At 39.6% G+C, this 9,859-nt stretch overlaps 1 protein-coding gene across 2 annotated transcripts; it reads right to left on the reverse strand.

Annotated features, from left to right (window-relative positions):
* Positions 1–1,505: 1,505 nt before the first annotated feature.
* LOC141011220 (glucosamine-6-phosphate deaminase 2) lies at positions 1,506–6,605 on the reverse strand. Of its 2 annotated transcripts, XM_073484480.1 has the most exons (7): positions 6,560–6,605; positions 6,032–6,167; positions 5,852–5,953; positions 4,158–4,340; positions 3,835–4,019; positions 3,427–3,601; positions 1,506–2,775 (listed from the first exon to the last, which is right to left on the reverse strand). In XM_073484480.1, exons 2-7 carry the CDS (start codon positions 6,153–6,155, stop codon positions 2,717–2,719), a joined length of 828 nt encoding a protein of 275 aa, XP_073340581.1. In that variant the 5' UTR covers positions 6,156–6,167; positions 6,560–6,605; the 3' UTR covers positions 1,506–2,716. The 2 variants fall into 2 exon arrangements, with proteins under 2 accessions (XP_073340581.1, XP_073340580.1); XM_073484479.1 differs by lacking the exon at positions 6,560–6,605 and having other exon boundaries at positions 6,032–6,252.
* Positions 6,606–9,859: the final 3,254 nt, after the last annotated feature.

Consider the following 9,859-nt stretch of genomic DNA (forward strand, 5'->3'; position numbering starts at 1 on the left):
ATTTATGTACAGTATGAACAATTCATGAGCTCAGGAGCACTGAACCCTGTGGAACCCCACAAAGAAACCTTCAACAACTCTGATTCAACTTCATTTAATGTTATGTATTGATGTCTATCTTCAAGGTAACTTCTTAGCCATAAAAATGCTGTATGTACATATGCTGCCTCACATATGTGAGGCAGCATATGTACATACAGCATTTTACAGCAGGTAGATGGTCCCAGGTGCCCACGGTCCATCAGAAGTGAGCCTGAGTGAAAAAAGAGGAGGAGGAGGAGAAAGTAAAATCCTGGCCATCATGGACAACACCTCCCACTTCTTACATGGACATCCTGAGTGCTGTGGGCAGCTCTTTCAGTGACAAGCAGTCTTTAGTGCCTGCTGCTGTCACACTCCTCAATCAGTACACTGAAACAACAACTGGACTACACTGTGAATCAGTCACACTTTTCAACTGCTCATCCTCTGCTATTGGTCGACCAATTGTGCTGCTACATGTACAAGTACTGTATTTGCTGCTACAAACACCACTATCTCAGACACAATACACTTTACCCACCATCTGATTCCATTCCCTCAAGAGTGACTTTCATTTTTAATTATTGATCAAAACATGTTTTGTTTTGTAACGTTGTTGGGGCAGGTGATTTGTGAATGCCAGGACCGAAGGTTCCCCAGCAGAATTAGCAGTGTAACTAAATGATCAATATTATTCACTTCACTTGCTCGTCCTTTTAATGTTGTGGCTAATCGGTTTATGCTGTTGATGATTCCAGGTGGACTTAAGTTACTCAAAGATAGCTGTGGCTATCAGCATGAACTGCGGCTTAAAATATGCTGGTGGTTAGGTGGCAAGTACTGTACACTCGTATTTATCAGTGGAATCACCCTTTAATAGAAGTTTGTTCATGCCGGGTTTGTGCTAGAGGGAGGCACCCAACACAGTCAGAACCATGGTACGATTTTTTTTTTTAGTTACTTTTAGTTACTTTGCAACGCACTGTTGGGAAATATCCTGTGTATATAGTCAAAATTAAAGACAGGCCCACGGGGAAGAGGTAGGTCAGAGCTAAGGAGCAATCAAAGTTGCTTGGATATGCTTTCTGTTGCTTTTCTGTATCATTTACCATCTTCAACATAATGGTATGGTTGTATTAATAGGACTGAAACATTAAGTCATGGGGGAAAAAAAGTATTTATTATCTGCTTTAGTTATTCACCTGTGAGTCGACAGTAACTATATGTTACTGACAGAGGTTACTTGTTGATGCACACTTGCAAACCTTTGTGGAAAATGTATTTTAAAAAGAAAAACAAATAAAATAAGTACACATGGTTCACTGCTGGTTTCAAGTCTTAGGAATGACTGACCCCCTGTGGAGAACAATGGAACTGCATCACAGCATAGAAGCATAATGGTGTTTCTGACACTGTCATCTGTCATCATTATCTACTTCAACTTTGAATATGTATCTCATAAAAGATAAATATGACGCAAAGGATTCTTAGCAAAGTTTTTTTATTGTCATTACAAAATAAAGAGTTAAAAACTACAGTATACTGTATGTACACAAACACTGACCGGAAGTCATTGTAACAACCTGATAAAGAGAAGGAGTGACGTTATGATAAAAGCAAACTAAGGTAGGAATGTTGTAACCCAACACTACAGGTGTAAATGAATCAAGCTATTGCACTGCACATAAGGAAAAGCCTGAAAAGGATACTGACTAACTGATGTGTTGAAGAGATCATGAATTCAGATACTATATGACAGGAAACTTTGACAGTGAGTTGTAAGTAACTGGGGTAGAAAATATCATCAAGGTCTACTTTACATTTTGTCTGATATTACTCAACATGCATAGGACACGATATAGAGGTTGGACCAAAGACCAATGAAATTTGTAGTTCTGTTCTGGACATGCAACATCGACTGCATGTCTCTGGCTCTTCCTGAGGTGTCTTCCATCCTTTTCCCCCTGTGTACAGGGTTTTTGTTCAACACTGCAAGCTTTTCCTCACTCAAATCGAGGGTCTAAGGATAGAGGATGTCATGTCAACTGAGAAACTCGGTTCATTGATAAAGACCCCACGATACAGTAAAAAACTCGGAAAGAAGCTAGTAAGTGGACCTTTAGTTCAAATCATGTTGTGACATTAGTATTGAAAATTACCCATAGAGCACTGTGGATGTGCTACATAAGTGTAAAAACAAAAGGTCACTTCTCATTACATTTATTTGTGAGAAGTAAGTGCGTTAAGTGCTCATTGGTTTGATAGATTTTATGTAGTATCATATTTTATGTATTTGGTTCCTTTGGCCAATCATTGATGAAAAACCAAAGCTTGGTTCACTTCACACCCCGACCTCAACCACCAGCACGGGTTCAAAACAGTAAACTGGTTCAATTTTTTAAATGTTAAGTGTGAAACAAACTCTCCTGTTGATGAGAGCAGCCATTTTATAATTACATCTAAAATTCAAGACACCTGATCATTTATTACCTCTCGTTAAAGTCGTAAACAATCTGAAGCTTACATCATCCAAAGGCAGCTTAAGTCTTTAACTGAGCAATATGCACAGGAGACACAGGCACAACAGTTCCTAAGGTTTACAACAGTACCAGAGTAATAAGGCTGCCCATTCAGGTAGTATCCAGGGATCTGACCATGTTGACATCTTAACTTTGCTTCCTTGGTGCTCTCTGTGTTACTGGTCCTTTATGCTGAGCACCGGGTCCACCAGTTTGTTATGAACGTGCATTAAACCTGCAATGAAAATAAATAGGATCAAAAGAAAAAGTATGTAAGACACACGCACAGTTACTGCAGAATATTACTGAAATGACAACGGTAGTACTCTTTGTAATATTGTACAACAAAAGATGTTGCCATAGAAATATAAGAAAGTGTTTCGTTTAACTTAAGATCCTTCAGAATTGCTTTTTTGACTCTAGTGTACTGGATAGTACACCACAGATCAGTTTTACATAATGATCGGAGATAAAAGATGTGTTTCTCTGTCCATTCTGATCTGTAAGGTGAGTTAAAGTAAATGTACCTCCGCCAAGACACAAGACACACTTAGATAGCAGCCACCTAAATCCACCTGATCCCCCCCCAATAAAAATCCATGCATTATTCCCTTACAAATTAACGAAAATGTTGAAGAATGTGAGAAAAAATTCCTTGATCTGGCTTAAGTTTCATGGAGATTTGTTCAGTAGTTTCTGTATAATCCTGCTGACAAACCAAGCAACACAAACAAACAGGCATGGGTGAAAAACATAACCTCCTTGTAATAAATGAAAAGAGAAAACACCAAATAGGAGTCTGCTGGGCTGAGCCTGCGTGTCACTCTAGTGCTTTTGTGTTAATAAGCTGCCTGTCATTAAACTGAAGGCCTAGTGTTGTTGGCACCTTTGAAGTATTTGACCGTTTTGACTCGTAGCTCCAGCGTGGCGTCTTCATCACAGACGAAGATGGTACGCGGATGCTGCTGGAAGGCTGAGACTGTCCACATGTGGTTCACTCCCTCCTCTATGGCTTTATACAGAGCAAAGGCTTTGTGTGCTCCTGTGATCAGAATCATCACCTGAGCAGAGGACAACAGTGTTATACTTTACTGCTTACCCTGGAGAGCTGAAAGATTAAGGGCGAGGCAACATACTGTATATTCTTTAAATAGATGATCTCATTGAAACTCAGTTTTAAGGTATATACAAATGTGCATATAGTCAAGAGTACAGATTATTTTTACATGGTTTGTTTTGTTTAAGTATGTTTTGCAGGACAATGGAGGAATGAATTAACTGTTTTCAACCTGACCTCCTTGGCATCCATGACAGTTCCCACACCCACAGTCAGAGCCATGGTGGGAACCTTGGACAGGTCGTTGCCAAAGAAGCGAGCATTGGCCACAATGGTGTCCTTAGCCAGGGTTTTCACTCTGGTCCTGGAAACAAGGCTAGAACCTGGCTCGTTGAATGCTATGTGACCGTCAGGACCAATACCTATACAGAGAGACAATGAGAAGGAACCAACAGAGACTGAGCACACAAGAGATGAAATGATCCCCGACATCTCCAACAGGCTCTACCTGACTGATGAGAAATGGTTGACAATACAATATTTAAAGTCAAGTGCCTGACCTCCTACAAACAACTCAATTCCTCCGGCCTCTGCAATCTTCTGCTCGTAAGCCTGACACTCTGCCACCAGGTCTTCTGCGTTTCCATCCAGGACGTGAGCATTGGCTGGATCAATGTCAATGTGCTTGAAGAAGTTGTTCCACATGTAGGAGTGATAGCTCTCTGGATGACCACGAGGTAGACCTGGACAAAAAAAAGGGGCTTTCTTTTTCTATTTGCAATGAATCCAGCTGTGAAGACAGATGATATTGGTACTACCTTAAGGGCCTGATAAACACTAATTCCTTGACCATTTCACCCACCTGACATGAAATAAAGCTGTAAGACTGCTGTTATCCGAGGTGTATAGGGGTCTAAAATAAATGCACAGCCAAGTGCTGCACCTGAGGGCTTGCACTTGTCCTGCTATTACTGTCTCTATGTACATGAGTTTAACTGGACAAAGACTTTATGGGGAATGCAACAAATTTAGAGGCTTTTCAGACCTGATGTTACCATCCATCCTGAGCGATCCGATCACAAGTGGACGCTTTTAAATACACGTGTGAACACCTGTACACCAAGATCCAATGACAACGAATTTGAGATCCAATCACCTCACCTCAAAATGTGGTCTGGGCCACATGTCACCACATTCTTATACCAGTGTGTACGGTCACGTGTCCTGGGCCACACTGACGGACGGTCGACTAAACGGACGTCCTCTGTGAAACAAGAAGCCACAACAATAGGCAGAATGGACAACACACTGTCTGACTTCAGTGTGGGTCTCTGTAATGACAAATACATTCGTGGGCTCTCTAAACCGGCCAATGTTAGCAGCAGATGTTTGTGAAGGCTGATCTAACCACCGAACTGGTAGCTGCACCCGTGTCCCTTACAAATCATGCAAAATCAATTATTTGTGAGTTGTTGAGTTTGGAGAAACTTTATGCTGTTAAACAAAATCTTTGACAAATTTGGAATCATTCAAGCCTTCTTGTAAATTGATCACTACATGCAATACGTTAACTTGTTTCTTTACTTGTAAAAGAGTTTCAGTTTGCTGCGGGACAATGTTTCAACTGTTGTCACTTTTATACTAAATTTAGTAGGAGATAGGATATTTTAACGGTAAACGGGACACATTTTACAAATAAACAGTAACCAATATAATCTAATTCTTTGTCACTTGTGAAGAGGCCCCAGCCTCCCTTAAAAAAAAAAGAAGAAAATAAAAACAATAAATTCTGTCATTTGTTTTTACACTCTGTGAAATGGTGCCTATTATACATTATTAATTATTTGGGCCTTCTTGAAATTTCAGCATTCGTTATATGTTAAATTATTTCTTTCTTTGTTTAAAAAACTTTAAACCAATTCGATCCAGTTATTTACGATCACAAGCCGTCACGTGTGCCAGGTGTGAACCGGCAGGACTCAGATCCACTCGTGATCGGATCACTCAGAACAGATGGTAATACCTGGTCTGAACAGCCTTTTAGGTGTAAGTACATGCTGCAGGTTACAGTAGAGTGAGTACACCACTTGTTTACTATGCATCATCTCTACAGCATGTACTGAGGTGATGGCTTACCTCCAATATAACAGGATATTCTCCCATGTGCCAACTCCTTAAATATTCTTTAAAAACTTCAAGGCTGCCTACCAATCTATAGTGCTTCATTCTGAGGTTGATGCTGCCTTTAACTCACCAACGTATTCATCCATGTTGAACGTTTTCACATATTTGAATGAAATATCTCCATTTCTGTAGTATTCAATTAACTTCTGGTAACAGCCATAAGGAGTACTCCCTGAAAGAAAGGCGACATGTTAACACACAGCCTGCAGTGACAGAACCAGTGTGATCACAGTGTGTGGATGGAGCTCACCTGTAGGTAAACCCAGAGTGAAGTATCTGTCAGCAGACGGCTTGAACTGGATGATTCTGTTGCGGATGTATTTTGCTGCCCACTCACTGGCCAGGTTATAGTCGTCCAGTATGACCAGCCTCATTGTACCAGCTTACTAAATCAATGAGAAGAGTTTACAGCTCGTAACACGGGTTAACTCACCAGATGTTCCAGCAGCGTCATGGACGTCTGAAGATACACTGACAGCATGACAAAACACAGATGATGTTTTATCAGAGTAATCACAGTACAATGTGTCACTTATTTAAAACACCGTGTTGAATATAGGTCTGTTACAGTTCATCTTCACATCCGCATGCTAACATTGAGTGAGCTCGGCCACACTGCGGCTACTTTTACCAAGCGAAGCGACATGAGCAGAAGCGGATTCTTCCGAGTGTAATGTACATTTACTGCTGACAGGTCAGTCATGCAGCTCAGCTAACCTAAAACTACTAATTACTTGTAAACATGAAGTACACAAATGAAACAATGAGGTGTTTTTACCTGCTAGAGTACGCTGTTTAGAAGACGGGAAGTCATGTGTTACAACAAGAAGACTGTTTTATCACGTGATCTGCCAAATACTGGTCAGGTGATTTCACCGAGAATGTATGGAGGGCCGTGTGTGTCAAAAGAGTAATAATAAGAACAATAATAATAATAATAATAACTACATTTACACTACTGCTATTCCTACTACTACATTGATAATAATAATACCAATAATAATAATAATAATAATAATAATAATAATAAGATCATCATTATAGATCATCATTATATATGCATTTCAATAATGATTTTAAAAAGAGATGGGATTTTAAAAAGAGATGGGAGGAACAGTCATGTCAAACAGTGATGCCTGAAGCGTAATTAAAGCTGTGAGGTTTGTGCTTGAAATGTTGGCTAAGCGGGCATGTGATTCAGGCTTTTGAGTATCTGAATATTTTAGCACATGACCACTGTAAACTCCACAAGTAAGTGGGTGTTTTTATTGAGAAATGATGAAATGTTTCAGAACATTTCATGACAGAGATTGAGGCTGGGAGCAGAATGGTGTCTAGCAGGCCAGAGACGAGAAAGATCAGGTCTGGGTGTGCAAACGTGGTTAATGGAAGTGACACAGTCGCGAGGCTCACCATCTGCAGGAGTAGGAAACAGAGTAGCAGGGTTAAGAACAGTACGGCATTTCACTTTGATGTTTGGCATGTCCGAACATATGACGTGATGCAACCACAGCTTTGACTGTCGGGATGAACAGACACGGAGAAAAAAGCGAGATCAACCAGAGAGGAATGTGTCGCATCTGACGGAATAACTGACCAGTGAATAAGTGGTGTGTTAGATACTGAGGGGCGCGAGGATGTATAGCAGCCTTTTCCCGCCTGCAAATTTTGCATGAAGCGCCATTCAATTCCTTGATCAGCGTCATGAATTTTCTTAACCGGAACAATTGGTGTTCTGATGGGAGAGTTGGGAGCTACACTGTTATGGATTTCACACATGCTTTTGTCACGTCTATCAGTCCTTTAAGATGTATGTTCCATGCTAGATGGCAGCATGGGATGTATGTGGAGAAGCTGTGTGGGTTTTGTCAGCAAGTGCGGGAGGAAGGAGACACAACGTTCGTTTCTGTGGTGATGGTATAATTAGTTCTCAGGGGAATCAATCTGCTCTCTTACTGTCCGCTGCTTCTCCCTTTTTTGTCTCTCTCTGTACTTTCCTCCTGTGTCACTCTCTTTCTCTCTCAGTCCTTTTCCCTTTTCCTCTCACTTCCTGTGCCCCTTGTTGTCTGCCTCTCTCCTGAGGTGTGACTGGAATAACAGTTCTTTCTTTTGGGAGCATTTTTTAATACTTATGGCAATACATTCATTAGTCAGTACAACAACAAAAAGCCCAATATTTTTACTAGTATTTATAATTATTTTAAAAATAAAAATAGATGTAATTGTAATCCGTTACAGTTACTGAGAAAACTATGTAATGCAATTACAGTTACTAATCAAAATGTGGTGATTACAAAGGATCTGAATATACTATTTTTTTTTTCAATAAAACCTTATTTGTAGAACATTAAATCTGTTGCTTTGCATCTTTTTGCCATGCAGAATGCCAGTGTTTTTCATATTTTCACACAAAATGGGTCAACAAAGCCATTAGGACAAATTTGAGCGTGACACCATCAAGGCGTTCATGGGTAGTGTGCACTCAAACTTCGATTTTCACCTGCCATTGACATGAATAGTCTGATCAATGTGCATTGATTGGCTGATTTAATTGACATTTATGTGTTTTTCAAGATGTAATTTAGCCTTATATTTTGTAGACTACATATTTATGTTTTATTAAACAGCTCGAAGGAACTTTTTTTTGTTTTGTAATGCTGGTTGCCCCTGTGGACAGAAGTGGTATGTCATAAAGATCCTGATCTGTCTGGAATGCGTATCGTAAGGCCAGGGGATGAGGGGAGTAACGCAGGAAAATAATATCGGGAGTAAAAGAAGAAGGAGAAACAGGATGTAGGAGTTACTGGAGGAAAACAAGAACACAAAAACACACACACACAGACCCAAAACACTAGTAACAAAGAAGTACTATTTTTCTTTTGTAAACACAGCTGTTTGCAGGATAAACTTTGTTCTGTACCACCAGACTACTGAGCAGCTGAGCCTTTTGTAGGCTGTGAGACTTCTTAATTCATCCTCAGCATCCTGCCATAAAAAAAATCTATAATATATGCTTTTACAACCTGTAGTCAGAATCTGACCCGGTGACAGGCATTAAGAATAAGTGCAATAACTATTCAGAAATAGCTAAGCTTCTCATTTATGGTCTCACTTGCTGATGAAGGTCATGTAGAGACATCAGTAATACATTTTCACTGTTTCACAACCAGTTAAAAACTTTTTTTGCCCGGTTTAAAGGTGCACTATGTAATTTTTAATGACATTTTAATCAGAAGAGAAACATCATCATTGAGTGATTTTAATGCCTCAATAAACAAACTCTCTCCATTTTCACGACTAAATAACCGACACAACACAATTTCTTATAGTTTTACTTTGTTTATATTTGACGGACCCTGCCACCTTTCCAGCTTCAAACAGTCCCCTGGGGACCTTATTTTCCTCTGAGAACAGTTTGTTTTTTTCAGTTATATACAGTTATATCAAGTTTGTATTAACAATCTGAGTTTGAAATTCTTCTCCAAAACTACATAGTGCCCCTTTAAAATGTGTTAGAAAAGTAATAAAAATAATTACTTACATTACTTGAATGAAGTAAGTAAAATAATGACTTATTACATTTTTTAACAGGGTAGCCAGTGAGCTGTAACCCAGTGTTCCTGGTCATTGGTGCCCCTGCTCTGCATGTTTTACATATTTCCCTGCTCCAACACTCCTGTTTCAAATGAATGGGTTGTTATCAGAGTTCAGCTTGATATCAAGCTGATTTTTTAAATCAGGTGTGTTGGAGCAGGGAAACATCTAAAACATGCAGGACAAGGCCCAGAGGACCAGGCTTGAAAAACACAGCTGTAATCTATCCAGTTCTGTGCTACTGATGCTGTTATGCTGTGTGTTTACCCAGAGGTTAGGAAGAGAAGAGAATCAATCAGTTTAGGCTTGAAAGCAGAAATATATACCAAAATATTGGGCAGCAGTTTCTTTCATTATATTCTCAGTAGCTTAGAAAATATGAATATCATGAGAGGTTAAAGGTTTCTCATTGACAACCAGTGTCAACCATTGACAACCAACTTCGATTACTTATTAATTATGTATAGCCATCAGTTATGAACAG

Source organism: Pagrus major, chromosome 16, assembly GCF_040436345.1.
Source record: "Pagrus major chromosome 16, Pma_NU_1.0".
Classification (NCBI taxonomy): Eukaryota; Metazoa; Chordata; class Actinopteri; order Spariformes; family Sparidae; genus Pagrus; species Pagrus major.

Coding starts and splice junctions, on each gene's coding strand:
- LOC141011220 (XM_073484480.1), bottom strand. CDS start 6,155: ATGAGGCTGGTCATACTGGACGACTATAACCTGGCCAGTGAGTGGGCA. Junction 4,341..5,851: donor CAACATGGATGAATACGTTG/GTGAGTTAAAGG, acceptor TTTTTTGTCCAG/GTCTACCTCGTGGTCATCCA. Junction 4,020..4,157: donor AATTGAGTTGTTTGTAGGAG/GTCAGGCACTTG, acceptor CTCTCTGTATAG/GTATTGGTCCTGACGGTCAC.